Genomic DNA, 16,749 nt, shown 5'->3' with positions numbered 1-16,749 from the left:
TCTTAATCTCCTCAGATGGTCTGGTGAAACCCAGGGAATTTTCTTAGAATCATGTTTTTTTTAATGCATATAAAAGAAAATGTACAGGTTGATAAAGGACACCAAAGGTTAGTGGGGGAAAAATGTGATTTTCTCCCCTATCCAAGTTCAGGGCCACTCTGAAGTCTATTTCTGGACCCCAGATTAAGAAGCCCTGATCTACCTGGGTAGCATAGATCTCGAGTTTTCCATTTGGGGTGCATTTTGTAGTAAAGAGAATAGAGTGGTACCTTCTATTCATCACAAACAGGGTTCAGTTAGTAGTATTTTACAAATGATCTCTTGGCAAATGGCAGTCTCCTAGAAGATTCTCCTAGAAGCCCCATGTGCCGGGATCAGTCTGCTCTCCCCCTTAATGAAGCTAGTTGTGAGGGAAAGCCTAAGCTTGTGCAGATGGGCAAGTAGCCAGATTTTCACGAATAAGGTTCTATAAAATCATGGACTTTCTAGTTAGAAGAAATTCAAAGGCTGCTCCTCTACTTTTACAGAGGAGGAAATGGGGATTCAGTATTGAGTGACTAAGTGGCAGAATCAGGATTGGAACCCAGGTCCTTTGATTCCAAATTGAGTTATCAGCTCACAGTACCACACTGCCTCATATGGTCCATATCCTGAAGTCACAGTAAAAAAAATTGATTTTTTAAAAAACTTATCTCAGTGACTGAGTTTGAAAACCAAAGACAGTGGACATTCGATCAGTAGTGGTGGTCAATCTCTTTCAGACTAGAGTGACCTGATATACTGGATCCAGCCCCAAGTTGGGATAGAAGTAACAACCAACACAAACAGTTCTTAGAGATGAGGCTATGTTTACTTTGGGAATCCAAGGGTTTATTTTATCCTAGTTTAATAACAATCTCTGCTCTCTTGAGCATTTTTTTCCTACAAAGATCAAATAGCTTGTTTTCAAAACTCCAGGCTCTTCACTGAAGTAAAGTTTAGTTGCCAAACTAATTTATATAAACTTCCTGTTGGAATGTGAAGAGATTTAGTTCCTCTTCTGTACCTAATCATTCTCCAGAAATATTCCTGAACTCCTGAATTTGGATTGTGAATGAGAGCAGGGAATAACAATGAAAAGCGGGGAGGATGGTAAGGAAGCAGTTGCTGAAAATGAAGAAATGCAGGAAAGACATGAGCAAACAGCTGTTCAAGCAGATCAGAGGGTCACCAAACACTTTTTAGGAAGGAAAGACCTAGAGGATATCTGAGTCCATTCCTCACACTGGAACTGGTGGTCTTTCTTGCAGCCTATATAATCTTTAAAATCCTGGCTTCTAAAGTTAGTCGCAGTGCTTCCAGGATACGATAAGGCAAAATAGTAACTAAAAAGAGGAATTCTCAGGTCATTAACCCAAGCAGAGAGAGAAGCAGCTGCTTTAAAACAGAAAAAAAAAAAGTGTGATTTAAGTAATTTTACCTCTTACAAAGAGTTCTGTGGAACATTTCTCATCTCCAGCTGTCACATAATACTCTGAATCATCTGTCATCTGGCAGTTATTGATAAACATGATTCTCTGGTTTCCTTTGTGCTCAAAGATGTATCTGTTTTTAAATAAGGAAAACTCATGTTAGTGAAATTGATTTTTTTTTGGTTCTGACTCAAAATGATAATTTAAAATAAGTTGGTCAGTGTGAGCTTCTTAAATTCAACCACTTTGAACACTGAAATTTGATTTCTTCTCTTGGCTTTTCATTTCTAGCGTGGATTTTGTATAATGTTCAAGGATAATGAACATTTCACCCAAGAACTGCCATCATGGACAGGAAGTTCTTTCAGCCCTGGCCCTCCCCATCACTAATCTGCAGCTGCTGCCTCTCATGGTGAGGGAGAGCTCCATGTACAGAAGCAGCCAGACTAGCCTTCTTTTTATTTCCATAAGGCTGCATCCTCTGGACTTCCTCATCATGCCCTTCTGCCCAGAATCTTCCCTCTCCCATGCCTACTTTTAGTTTCCTTGTTTTATTCCCTCATTAGACTGTAAGCTTCTCCAGGGCTTTCTTTTTGTATTTGCAGTGCCAGTTCTTAATCTAGTATCTGGCACATAGTAGGCACTTAATAAATGTTTCTTGACTGACAAGTTTTTAAGGTGGAGGCTCAGCCACGGTTTTTTGGCCCATCTTCACAAAGCTAATATACCTCATGGACAGGTCTTCCCAACTTTAAGCCCAGAACTCTGTCTACTACACTGTTTTGGGAACATGAATTCCTCTGATTTTTATGATTTTACCTTACCCCCCTTTATATCTCATATATTCTTTATTCTGTTCTTTGCTTTGAGAGTTGTATATACACAGGAAATTCTACTGGCCCAGGGAATACCTGTCATGGGGATTCTGTCTCCCCACTGATTTTCTTTATTACTGATAGTGTCAAAGGACCACTTAGGGCATTGTGAGGTTGGATGGCTTGTCCAGAGTCACAGAAGCCGTGCCAGAGGCAGGTCTGGAACTCAGAGCCTGCTGACTTGTAGGTCAGCCCACTAAATTACCTGCCTCTGTTTACACTAATTAATATATTAATTAATCCTGTGAATTAATTTAAGAATCAGAAGTAGATTCTAACATTGTGGAGAAGGAGACCGAAGAGTGAGAACTACAGTCAATCTTTCATGTTTTGCCACCCTACATAAATTCCAAATGTGTTGAAATACTGGGTTGAAGCTTTCATTTTTCATCCGTACCTTTTGGCAACAGATATCACAACAAATGATACCTGCTCACCAAAACATGAAGCAGTATAGGATCAATTTATTATTTTATTTATAAGCAGAAATTTATAAGAGTTCAGATCAAAGCTTTCTCACATTACTTGGGTGATCTTAAGCAAGGAAATTCAAATTTCTTCACTTCAGTTTCCTCATCTGCAAAATGGCCTCAGAGGTATCCCCCCATCCCTACTCCCAGCTCTCAATCTAGGATCTCAGCAGCATGCATTAATTCAACACTTACTTTGTACTGGGCCGTATTTCTTGTCCATTTTTATACCATTTCACTTCTAACTTTGGATCTGCCAACTCCACCACGAATCTGACCTTACCACCTTTGTCTACCTGGTAGGCAGGATCAAGAATTTTTGAAAAAGCTGGAAGGAAAAGGAAGAAGAAACATTATTAGGAAAAGAAAAAAAAAGTAAGAGGACCAAGAATTTAAGTAGGAAAAAAAGATAGATTCACTAACTATATAATAAGAATGCCTACAAATAGAAAGAAGGATTATTAGAAAAAGAAAAAAAAAGTAAGAGGACCAAGAATTTAAATAGGAAAAATAGATAAGATTCGTTATCTAAATAACGAGAATACCTACAAATAGGAAGGATTATTAGAAAAATAAAAAAATAAAGAACCAAGAATTTAAATAGAAAAAACAGACAGATTCACTAACTATATAATGAGAATGCCTACAAATAGGAAGAAGGATTATTAGAAAAAGAAAAAAAGTATATAATGAGGATGCCTACAAATAGGCTCACTAGAGAAGAATTTATTTTTGTATCTTCCATATTCAATTGTCAAACCATAAGACACAATTTTAGATTCCATGTCTATTTGTATATGCAATATAGATTACATTTTTTAAAATCTCTGAAGCTTGAAAAAGGATGTGTGTGTGTGTGTGTGTGTGTGTTTAAAAAGATAAAGTAAGGAAAGAAACTGTCTTTTCAATGACCTTGAGTTGTTGCTTTGAAAATTTGTTGGTGCCTCCCAGGCTAAAATTAGAGGAACCATTGTGTTGTTTTGTTTTGTTTTTCAGTGTAATCATAATCCTTACTAAAACGATTAGCAAGATTTTGCACTTTCTATCCAATCAACATCATTTTATGGAGTCTCCATGGAAATGAATTCTATCAGCATGGTAAATAGAGCCAGAAAAACCTGGCTTCTAATCTCTTATCTCTGACACTTATTAGCTGTGTGATCCTGGGCAAATTATTGTCTGAACTTCAATTGTAGACTAGATCATAGAGCTCAGGTCGGAAGGGAACTGAGATCATCTGATTCAACCTTCTCGTTTTCCAAATTAGAAAATTAGGATTCTAAGAGATTAAATGATTTCCCCAGGATCACACAGGTAATAAACATCACAAATGAGATTGGAACCTGGGGCTTCAGACTCCAAAGCCAGGGCTCTTTTCATTAAAACATGCTGGAAAAAAAATATATGAATGCTATTCATATGATCTTCCTCTTAAAGCATAATTAGAATGGAAAGTTCTCCAAGTAAGCTCTGCATCAGCAGAACAAGAATGGTACCCATTGTACCTGGAAAATCATAGGACATCCTCAGGAGATAATGATCACTTTCAGTGTTAATTACCTCCTCTCCCTTAATCTCCATCAGCTCCACATTTCACTGCATCAGGCTACTTGACTTAACCTTTTAATTTTAGCCCAAAAAAATCCAAATAAGATTAAATTTTTTTTTTAAAAAAAGGTTCCACTTTCTACCTACCTGCACTTTTCTTCTCAACCCTCCTCATGCGCTTCAGTCGCTTGAGCATGCCTCTCAGATCAGTGATGCCATACTGAAAGGCGATCTTCTCGTATTCGTTGGGATTGGCATTTTTCAGAAGCTCCCACACATCTATTTCTGGCTCTTCTTCCTGTTGCTTGACTTCCCTACCAAAGGCAAAAGGCGTTAGCCATCCGGGCTAGAGAGGCTATAACTGTCCTTTCAAGAAGGGATAGACCGAGATGAACAGATGAGGTACCACAATTGCCACTGACAGTCTAAGCAAATAAAGCAGACAATTGATCTCATTATCTTCATATTAAATTTTAGGGGAGCTTCCAGGTCCATAGAAATATAGTCATTTACTGAAAATAGTGTTTTAAATTTTTCTAGTCATGAAATTTCCTTTTCAAAATACAAGAGATGGTTTTTGTTTTTAGAAATACTCTATTCTTGCTTTTTTCCTTCTTTTCTCTTCACATTTTTTGAGAACTATTTTGAGAACTATTTTTTGAGAACATATTTTGAGAACTATCTCATTAATTCTCTAACGAGAACTAATATCTCATTAGAGCTTGAATTTGATGATATTCCAGAAGAGTTTAAATGTTCATATTCAAATAATGTATTCATTAAAATGGACTTAATATTAGAAGATTTTGATGTTTATAGAGAATGAAAGGAATGATATTATGCATGAGACAGTGAGGTATAGTGGATAGAGAACTAGCCACAAAGTCAGGAAGTCCTGGATTCAAGTTTTGTATCTGACATGAGCCGACTATGTAACTCTGGGCAAGTCATTTACTCTCTTAGTGCCTTAGGAGACCCTTGAAGACTGCAATAAAATCTAGGGACTAGTCCCTACATATATACATATATGTATATGTATGCGCACATATATAGTATTTACAATACATACATACATATAGTATATACATTTACATATATATAAAATATATACAACATATACAATAAATACATGAATACATATGTGTATATGTATGTACATATATATAGTATTTACAAATATTGATTTACTGTTGGTTTTAAAACCACTTATTTGATTAAAGCAGGTTTAAAAAATTAAATAAGTGATTATTTTGGGAAATTATGGACTGACCACCTATTCTTCTGTCCTCCATACAATGTTAAGAGATCTAAAAGGTGGTCCCCAAAATATTGGGACCCCCTTTGGGGGTCAACATTTTCTCATATGTAAAGAAGGGAATTTGGTATAGATCAGAAGTTACTATCTTATGGTTCATGAATTAAAATATATTTATATGTATATGTACATATAAATATATGTTTTTAATTCATGCACTACAACATAGTAATAGACAGATTATATATCTATGTATGTTGACAACTATTTCAAAATAATAAGTCTTGTGCTTTTAAAAACATTATTCTGAGAAGGCATTCATAGGCTTCTGTAAAGTGCCCAATGGCATTAAAAAGGCACAAGAAGAAATCCCTGGATTAGATTTTTTTCTGAGGACTCCCCTGGTTTCTATATTCTGTGTTTCTTTTAAAGCTACTCTTAACTACATCTTCTCAACTCCTCTGGGAGATATAGCCACTTTCCAGAATCACAGAATGTCAGAGCTAAAAAAGGAACTCAGAAGATTTTTATTCCTAGCTGTACTTCAAAAAGGGCCTGTCTACACTAAACCTTTGTCTACTAGACCCAAGTACCCTTTGCTTAAGACAATAAGGCAAGGCAGCCCATTCTACTTTCGACTAACTAATTCCTTCCTAACTAATTATTAAGAAAGTTTTCTTTACATTAGCTTTAAATTTGACCCTTTGAAGTTTGCACCTATTTGTCAACTCCACACTCTGTTGTCTTAAGTAAAAGCGGAGGAAAAATAACAATATTTCTTATCTAGATTCCTCAAATTTCATCTTTTAGGCTTATATAACTTATATAAATAATTCTATCTTCATAAAATTTAAATAAATGGACAGTTCTATTAACTAATTTTTTTGTATAGATTAAAATGCTAAAACATTTATATAGATCCTATTCCTTTAGAGTAGACTTTAACAGAGGATCAACATCATCCAATTGCACTAAAAATTAGTCCTGTGTGTTGTTGGAAGTGCCCAAAGTTTGGAGATCTTTTGATTTTAAGTAAATTTTGGTTGTAATAAAATTGGTACTAATGATATTTTACTTTACACAGGAGAAGTAGAGATGGCAACCATATCTTACAATGAAAATGCATGCAATTCACAAACCCATAGAAAAATTTACATTAATAGTAACTGAAATATATTATTATATTAGTAAAGCATGTTAAAAGAATATAATCTTAAGTGACGATACCAGTATAGTCAATGAGGTAAAAATAATAGTTAGGGATGTGAGGAGAATGAAAAAAGGAGACACAGGCTATCTACCTTGTCTGATATTTTTCGTTTTCACTTCTCTTACTTTGATAATGCTTTCTTTTGCCCCTACAAACACCTGATATGACTAGATTTATTTAAAACTTTTTTTAATCTTTTATAAAACTAAATTTGGGTCTTTTGTTTAGTACTTTATCAAATGCTATTTTATACTGCTATTTAATTTTTCATGTGTTTTTGCCTGGACATCGTGGGTGAAATCATACATATATATATATATATGGACAGAGACCCTATCTTAATTTTCTTAGTATTCCTCATATTACTTACCATAGTATTTATTCTACAAATATTATATAAATGCAGAAACCATAACTAATAATCTTGGTGTTGGAACTAGTGTCCTCAAATCAACTTCATAATTCAGGATGTGAAAATAATGGAAGCAATTTGGATAAATTCAGTTGAGTTGGAAGGAGGTTTTAGTAACTAGAATAGCCAGTGTATTATGTAAATTTTGTCACCTGGAGACAAAGTAGTTAGGGTTCTGAGTGTATAAGTGATCAATATTATGCTGATTGATTTATTATTTTTAAAAAGTTCTGTGAAATCTTATGTAAAATTCTGTAGGAGTAGCATCCAGAGCCAGACTCAAGAGAGAAAATACAAGCTCAATTCAATTCAAGTAAAATTTCACTGGAGAATAATAGCACTGTTTTTTAATAGAAGAAAAACCACAAGATTTGAGCTTCAGACAAATAGAAAGTCACAATCAATCTTTGGAGCTGTTAATTTAGAATGATCAACCTAGCACTTGCTGGGAGATATCCTCCCAGATCATTTACAAATGTGTTTTGTAAAACATAAATATAACAAAATGAGCTCCCTGGGATCTGGATGTGCATCTCAGATTGGTTGCTTACCACGTCTCTCCCTGGGGGTCCCTTACATCTATGATACTAATTATGTCCTTACTGAGGTTTCAAGAGAATGGCCAGCGTTGTAAGATATCCTAATTCTTTCTTTTCCACTTGCTATGCATCCAAAACAAGGTATGAAATTCTGCCAGAACCTTTTATGACCAATATTGGTATTTTGGCTACTCTGGTTTCTGTCAAATCTGACTGAAAGATATTGCCATTCTAATAATATCTGATCTTGTGGCAAAGCTATTGTCTTGAAAAGAACACCAGATTAGGAGCGTGGAGGTCCAGGATTCTTCCTTATCTAGCTCTGTGATGTTACACGAGCCCCTCTCTGAACTTTAGCTGTTTCAGTTGTAGAAGACTGAAAACTCCATTTCTGCTACCTACTTCCTAGGGCTTGAGGTGAGGATCGAAAAAGATCATTTCTGTAAAACTCTTTAAAAATAATTAAATGCAAAAGAAATGAGACACTAGTAAAAATCTTCAAAGTTCAAAGGAATGGAGCTTTCTATCAAGTGCAAGGTACTGGATTAATGCCTTGTATTTTTTTTTTTATAATTATAACTTTTTATTGACAGAACCCATGCCAGGGTAATTTTTTACAACATTATCCCTTAGTGCCCTGTATTGATGGTTAACCAGAGATGATCTATTCTGTCCAACTGAATTTCTAATCTTTGTTAGTCAATGGCTCATTTTAAAAGTTTGTGTGAGGTATAGCAGAGATCTGTCTACATCAGTCTCCATTTTCACATCTTCTCATTCCCAGCTGGTGGGGGGAAAAGGTGAAGTTTCACAGATGAATTTTTCAAAAGATTTTTTTTTAACATTTAAAGCATTTCCTAAAATCTTTCAAACGAATAAACAATTCTTTCCTTTCTCTATTTTCTTAGATTACACTGTTAAACTCTCCAAGCAAAACATGTTAGGAAGAAAGACCATTCATTTTAAACTTGACTTTTCTGTGCACGAAGCTAACGGTTTCCAGCCCACAGCTCCTCACTTCGCCATTGGTTCTCACCTACGTTTCAGGAGACCACTAAAGTCAAGTTCTCCTGCATCCTCTTGTCCTTCACCACTGTTGTTAATAAAAGAAAAGCAAACCGGTGTTAACTCACTGAGACAAGGACCACCATCCATTGCAAACACTCTAGAGAGAACGTATATGCAATTTTTTTTTTTTTTGGCACACCAGGAACAGGACTAAAATCAACACAAACTTGTATTTTTTTTCACACAAGGGACAGTTTCCATTTCTAGCAGGTGCACTTGTGGAAAAGTCAACACAAGGACTTGTGTTATGCTCCAGTTTCAGAAAAGTTTCTGTGATCTGCATCATGGGAGGGAGGATTCACATTGATGAGATCACAAACCCAGCAAAGTACCCATATTCCATAGATTGCATATATATCAAGTTGCGTAGATTTGTGTTATAATTGAGTAACACAAATGCATTCAGGCCAACCAACAGAAAGTTCTTTGTTTTTGCAACTTTGAGGTCTAGACAAAGGACTTTGGTGATCTCTGTCATGCAAGGGGACAGAGATTGGCTTTGGTCTAAAGAATATCAGTGTCAAATACATAGAAGAAAGCCTCACAGCCCAAGTTACCCTGATGGTTTCAATGAGCAGATGACATGTTCAAAAGAAAAAGAAAATCCAACATTATGTCTGATTCCAAAGTGGAGATAGAGGGTAGCTTATTTAAAGATGCATTCCTTTTGATCTTATAAGGGAAATAATTTATTTTTGGTTACAACAGCAATATTTACTCAAGGTTTTTTTTTTAAGTATAAAGAAACCATTTCTTCGGGCTTCATTGAATTAGCAATGAAGCTTTTATTATTTATTTGGTAAATCATCTCCTATAGAAGAATGCATCTTAGATTTGGCATGCAGTCACCTTTTTGGCTAGAGAAAGATTTAACTGAGACTGAGCAGAAGCTAAAGAATTGACATCAAAATGGTACCATTTACTTACATGTTTAAAATTTAAAATGGAGGTTTTGTTTCCTGCTGTTTACAAATGTTATTTATAGTTTTCTAAGAAAGCGTCTGTGGGGTTAAAAAAAACAATGTGCATACAATACACAAGTTATAACGGTACGAGGAAAAAAATACGTTTTTAAAAAAGTTTTATTTTAAATTAATAGCAAACATTTGGATTGAAGAGAGGCCTTTCTGAGATATGCACATTTCTATATTTTCAAGGACATAAATTTGTACTTTAAGTTTTTTCCTTTTCCTTATAGAATAAACTTGTTCAGAATACAAGTTTCTTTTTGAGATAAATATTTGCAGTGCCCTGCTTAAAAACTGGGGTTAGAGGCAGGGAGGGTACCAGGACTTGAAGTGTTCCACTGTCATTTTTCCAAAAGGGAAAAAAATAAAGTTGACAACAGGGTTATTAGGAAATATTATTTTATTTGTGGGTTCATCAGTTAAACAAATACTTATATTTTCATTGATGAAGGCAGTAGAATGGCAAGTATGCTTAAAATAAAAAAATACCTAATCGTAGTTTTTTTCATTGCTTTGAAACAAAGATTTCAATTCAATATAACTTTTAAAAAATATAGAATGAATAAAATGCAGATGCTACATTGGTCAAAATATTTAACCCGATTAAATAGTTAGTACCATATCAAATTAACTTCCATCAGTCAAGGAATGACAATAAGGGTAGGGCTATTTGCAGTGTGACTTTCTTCTGCAAACTATTTAAGCTCCTTTCTAATCCATCTATTCTGACCAGATTATTATTCATCCCTTCTACATTTGCCAAAATTATATTAGGTGTTTATGTTTTGCCTGACTCCAGCTTTTTAAAAAAATTATGCTCTTCAGTACTCTAATTAGGGCAATGCAATGTTTAAATGATGCCAATTTTCATGGCAGGCCATGTGTGTAAGTTTGTGGGAGCACTTTCTGATGTATAAGTTAAGAATTTGTAAAAATTGAATTGAAGATTCTGTGGTCTTTAGATGAAAAGCAACATAGATGGCAAGTTTTTGGTATTAGCTATCTTGTGCCACATAAAGGAAATAATATATGGACTTAAAAAGGAATAAAGAAACACATTTCTACACCTTAAAAACCAAACTCTGGCCCATACTTTATGCGTGACTCTAACAGATTTTTTTATATATACTGGCTTCTTAGATATGCTTATGTAACTAGGCTATTTTTGAAGCAAAGTCCTTGAAGGCAAGAAGTCATGTCTAAAAGACAATCATTTTCCAACTGGCCCAGGATGATCTGACCCTAACTCGGCAGGGGATTAGTTCCCAAAGCAGCCTGGGGAAATTCCCGTGATGTCAACTGACTAGACAAGACCAGACAGAGTTTCTAGGAGTACAGCAGGTCACTAACTCATGTTCCCGCTCCCCAGAAAAGTACAAAAATGGTCAGTTATCTGACAGACCATTAGGTGGGTATCCAACTGCCCTCTAGTCTGCTCTGACCTTCTCTGTCTCTCAGAAGCTGTTTGTTTCTGTGATTAATTCAACATGACTAGTAGGGGATATTTGGGTTTAAATAATAATGATCTTCTCTAATATTGGACCAGGAGCAAATATGTCCCAAAGATGTGCCAGAAGGAGTTTGAAGGTCCTATAATTATAAACAATGGATTTAAACAATGTTCTTCAAATAGTACATTTCATATCTAGGGATATTGAGGAGGATTAAAGGTGATTTCATTTACAATCCAATCTAAATCTCCTGAGCTTAGGGAGATTGGAAAAAGATAAGAAAAGAAAATGAAAAGTTCTTAAGGTCCTTCAGGCTAGGGATCTCCCAGTTACTGGGACATAGGGAGGGAGTAGAGAGAGCTCACCTCAGCATCAAAAGAACCTGGATTAAATTCTACCTTAGATATTCCCAAGCTGTATGACCCTGAACACGTCAATTAGTCTCTCTGTACCTCAGTTTTCTCAACTGAAAAATGGGCGTGATAGCATCTGCCTCATGGTGTTATCAGGAGGGTTAAATGGAACAATATTTGTAGAGCACTTTGCAAACCTTAAAGAGTTATATAAATGTTAATTCTGCTTATAGTGCTTGATCAGCCATTGGATAAACTGAGTCTCTACTCTGTTATTAAGCTAAGGTGTAGAGATGGGGAAAAAAAAGAAAGATGCTTCCATTCTCTACATCAAAGTTTCTTAAACTGTGGGTCATGACACCATATGGGATCATATAACTGAATATGGGACTTGCAAAATTATTATTCATTATCAGTAAATATTTTATTTATATATATATATATATATATATATTATATATATATATATATATATATATATATATATATATACTTAATCCCTGGGGTTGAGTAAAAATTTCCTGCGTGAAAAGGGATCGTGTGTAGAATGATGGCCAAGAGGTACCATGGAGAGCTCCATTCTTTCAGGAGTTAAATTTGTAAACGTGTGTATGCATGTATGTACGCTTTCATTATATAACATAACCTGGGGGAAAAAAAAACCCAACTCTATTTCAGGAAGAAAAACTCTGAGTTTTTTGAAAACCAAAGTGACCCTCAGGAAAATGTGGGTTTGACTGGAATCAGTTCATTCTAAGACTGATCGTACATTAAATTTGACATGGTCCTCCAGCCCATCCCAATCCCAAGCTCATCTCTAGCCCTCCAATTCATCTAGCCTCAATCACATGAAGAGGTATGTGATTGTCCATGACTGGCAGTCCTATCAAAGGAATACAAGGAGGAGGGGGCAACAAGTGCCCTTATCCTATCTCATTTTATTACATGAGTTCTATGCGTTCCAAGATGCCCATTTGAAGTTACCTTCTTTTGAAAGCAGATCTGATATCAATGTTTGGAGTGGTTCCAGTAGATTCTTTAAAAGAAAAGAAAACAAGTGTTAATGGCCCTGAAGAGAAGGACTTTGGGTGCGATCAGAGCTCCAGCTGAAGCAGAGAGGACCAGGGTTCTTGCAGAGCTGGACCATGAGCCATACAACTTGGTGAACTGGAGTTAGAAGACCTGGATTCAAATTCTACTTCTGCTACTTATCACCTGTGTAACTCTATGAACACCCCCAAATGTCTCTAGCTCTGTTTCTTTACTTAGCTGCAGTTTTTTCTTCTTCTGAGTCTATGATTCTATAGTTCTACAGTCGCTAAGATGATCTTAGAGATCATCTAGTCCAATCTCTCAAACTGTGTGAAAATCCATTTTGTATCTTTCCTGACAGAGAAGTCAATCTTCTTGAAAACTTTGGTCATAAGGAACTCACTTTCTGGTAAGGCAGTCTCTGTTTGTCATTGTTGGGGAGCTTTGACTGATGAGGTTTTTTATGATGAACCTCAATCTTCCCCTTTGAATGTGGGAATGAAATAAGAGTACTTCTGCCTCTGACACTTACTAGCTGTGTGACCTCAGTTAGGAAAAACAGTTCATTTCTCTGGGTCTCCCTTGGCTCATCTATAAAATGGATTGGCTAAAAGTATATGGAACACCATCATTTTAAGAACTGGATGAGAAAGGATGGGGAAATAGTTTAAACTCTAAGGTATACTTCAAGGTAAGTGATTATCTAAGCTTCCACTCTTAGTCTTAGGATGTCCTTTGGATACAAAGTAAAGAACAATCCAACATATAAAAGATTGTGCTACTCTTTGGGGTTCCAGGCAGGATGGTACAGGGAGATAGATCTTTGGGTTTATGCTCCACAGATATGAATTCTAGACCTGGTTTCTTCACTTATGAGCTGTAGAACAATAGGGAAGTCTCTCTGGGCTGCAAAATAGAAAGGCCTGGACTAGATGATCTTCAAAGATCTTAAGAATGCCAGCTCTAAAATTCTACGGATGACTTATCTTTTCCTTGTTTATTCAACCATCTCTCTTATAACTATCATTCATTTTTGTTAAGGCTTACAAAGCACTTTTCTCAACAACCTTGTGAGGGCGGTATTCCAAGTATCATTGGGATTCTCACTTATTCCAAGAGATCTTTCCAACTCTTCTTTCAGATTTCCTTTTCTCTACTCTTAGAACCACCTTGTAGTTTGTATGTTGTCTCCCACTCTTATAGGAAAGTGAGCTTCTTAAGGGGAGAGAAAATACCTTTTTTTGCCTTTCTTTGTATTCTTAGTCCTCAATATAATACCCCACACACAGGAAGTGCTTAATATATGCTTACTTGGTTGATGTGACTTCCCATTTTGTTGACCAAGAAGCCATAGCACTAGAAGGTAAAGTGATTTTGGAATATGAACCCATATATTCTGATTCAGAATTCTTCCCAGTATCCTATATTGTCTTTATTCCCCATGAGTCATAAAATATAGAACCTTCACTATCCTTCCTGTGCTCTTTTAGATATCTAGGTTTCATACCTTTTCTTGTCTATACAATTTAAAAATAAATAACCGTTATATTCTTAACCCCTATTTCACTTCTACTAAAGGAGTACTCTGGACTTTATTATGGGAGAGGAAGTTATCTGGGTTCTCAGAGGCTAAGTCAACTGATTAAAAAGCTCAGAGAGTTTCTACTAAGCTGAGGATGCTTCTGTTACGGACTCAGGTATGGACTTTAAGATTGTCATTCAAGGATTAAAGTAGCAAAGTCTGGCAAGGGTCATCACCAGAAAGCTGGACACCAAGGAATGAATTTTTTTTTGCTCAGACAATTGGGGTTAAGTGACTTGTCCAGGGTCACACAGCTAGGAAGTGTTAAGTGTCTGAGGCCAGATTTGAATTTAAGTCTTCTTGAATTCAGGGCTCCAAAGTTTTAAAAAGTTATAGTATCTTATGAATACCATCTCCTAATGCACAGTTAGGCTACAATCTGCATTAATGGAAAAGTAAGATCATACTTTTTTTCTCCTACAAATTTCACTTCAAAATCTAAATAAAATCTATGAGCCATTCTAGCCCACAGCAAGAAAAGTCTCCTTTTGCAGGATACCTTGGGTGTCCTTCCAATCTTAAGCAATATCCACCCCCAAAAAATGTTGAAGGAGAGAAATGAGGCCCAGTCAAATCAAGCTTTTTGACAATAGCAACTACAATATTACTAAGTTTGATGCCCTCTGACTGATTCCTTAGAGGAATGACATAAGTATTTTCTCAAAGCAAAGTTAGAACAAGCAACTGACAAAAAATAGTCCACAAGTCAACCTTTAAAGACAAATTCAGTTGTCTATGGTAATATAGAGATCCTAGAACAAAGGTCCCATGAGCAAAAACTTTGGGAAATAAAAGGCAGAGGGAGGTTAGGAGGGACTCATCAAAAGTATATATATAGAGAGAGACTGATAGGTAGTTTCCTATTTTAACTAATTACTTTAGCTAGCTAAGTGCTCAGCTCAGTTTCTTTTGGTCAATGGACTGCAAGTGCTATCAACTTTCTCTGAACTTCAGTACCTAGCAGAAAAACCCTAGTGGTGCCATTCTAGTTATAGTCCTATCCTTAAGTCACAGGAATTGATGGTTATCAATTCATTTTCAGATTAGTCCAGTCAGAAGCAATAAAGTCACATTTTGTTTTGTTTTGTTTTTTGCTGCGACAATTGGGGTTAAGTGACTTGCCCAGGGTCACACAGCTAAGCAGTGTTACGTGTCGAAGACCAGATTTGAACTCAGGTCCTCCTGACTTCAGGGTTGGTGCTCCATCCACTGCGACATCTAGGTGCCCCCATAAAGTCATATTTTATAAACTAATTCCTTTCAGAGCTAGCTAATGTTCACTATCCCTTACAAAAAAACAGAAAGATCCCAATTGCAGCAGAAACTTACCATGTACTTCGAGATCAAAGGAACAGCTATCAGACTTGTCCTTGTAGGACACTTCACACCTGTAGTTTCCAGCATAGTTCTCCTTAGCTTTGATGATCTGCATCTCAAATGTGTACATCTGAAATGAGATAGGTTGGTATAATTCACACCTGTCTTATGAGTACAAAGTTTAAAAAGTACAAATTTAAAAACTCAGAAAGTTCCTACTAAGCTGAGGATGTTTCTGTTATGGACTCAGGTATGGACTTTAAATTTGTCATCAAGGATTAAACCTTCCAAGTCTGGCAAGGGCTATCACCAGAAGGCTGGACACCAAGGAATGATTTTTTAAAAAGCTATAGTATCTTATGAGTACTGTCTCCAAATGCACAGTTAGGCGGCAATCTGCATTAGTGGAAAAGTAAGATCATGCATCTGTATAGTAGTGAAATATATTTTCTCCCACTAATTTCACTTCAAAATCTAAAGCTATTTGGCTCCTGAATATAAGTACTTGGCCATACTCATGATTAGTCACTGGCAGAGTACATAGAGTACCTGGCTCTGCAGTCAGAGGAAGTGAGTTCAAATCTCACATCTGATATGGGATACCTTGTGCATGTAGGACCTTGGCAAATCAAGTAACTTCCCTGGGGCTCAGTTTCCTCACCTGTAGAATTATAGGCTTGGATTCAATTGTTTCTGAGGCCCTTCAGGTAGAGACCTATGATCCTATCACTCCATCCCTGTATGATTGTTGGGAGATGACTTAATCTCTAAGGACTCAGTTTCTACTTCTATATGTTTATGGGAGGGATAAAATAAGAAGGCTGGACTAGATGGTCTTATTGTCCCTTCCCTCTAAGATTTTGACTGTCAGAAGGACAAAAGCACCTACAAAAATACAATGTAACATGTGGGACAGCAATGGAGTCAGATTCTTCATTAAGTACAATAGTCCCAGCTTGGTTGTCAGCAGGGAACGCGCTGAGTTGTCTTGCTTTTAGGAGACATCAAGAACAATAACCAAGAGTCCAATATCAAGATCAGACTCAGCTGAAAAGGAACAACACCTGTCAGTGACTTCTGGGGAAGCTGATGGGCTGCCCCTCTGCTGTTCCTGGTGCTGATGCAGGACATGATCCCTCCCAGCTCCATCACATCCTGGGCAAAGGCCCAGTCACCTGGGGGTCAGCTACAGCTCTGGAGAATGTAACCTGAGCAGGC

The 16,749-nt window shown here is 36.3% G+C and overlaps 1 protein-coding gene across 6 annotated transcripts in view; it reads right to left on the bottom strand.

The window, feature by feature from the left end:
• Positions 1-16,749, bottom strand: part of MYBPC1 (myosin binding protein C1) — a 108,347-nt gene that overhangs the window by 44,209 nt on the left and 47,389 nt on the right. For all 6 annotated transcript variants that reach the window (XM_052001839.1, XM_052001843.1, XM_052001840.1 and 3 more), the window contains 6 exons: positions 15,544-15,661; positions 12,585-12,636; positions 8,797-8,853; positions 4,492-4,658; positions 2,992-3,124; positions 1,460-1,584 (listed from right to left, as the gene is read on the bottom strand). In XM_052001839.1, coding sequence (XP_051857799.1) covers positions 1,460-1,584; positions 2,992-3,124; positions 4,492-4,658; positions 8,797-8,853; positions 12,585-12,636; positions 15,544-15,661 — 652 coding nt within the window. The remainder of the gene's footprint in view (positions 1-1,459; positions 1,585-2,991; positions 3,125-4,491; positions 4,659-8,796; positions 8,854-12,584; positions 12,637-15,543; positions 15,662-16,749) is intronic.

The sequence above is a fragment of the Antechinus flavipes genome, chromosome 5, assembly GCF_016432865.1.
Source record: "Antechinus flavipes isolate AdamAnt ecotype Samford, QLD, Australia chromosome 5, AdamAnt_v2, whole genome shotgun sequence".
NCBI lineage: Eukaryota > Metazoa > Chordata > Mammalia > Dasyuromorphia > Dasyuridae > Antechinus > Antechinus flavipes.
The sequence above is the reverse complement of the archived record's forward strand: the minus strand, read 5'-3'. Positions and strand labels throughout refer to the sequence as shown.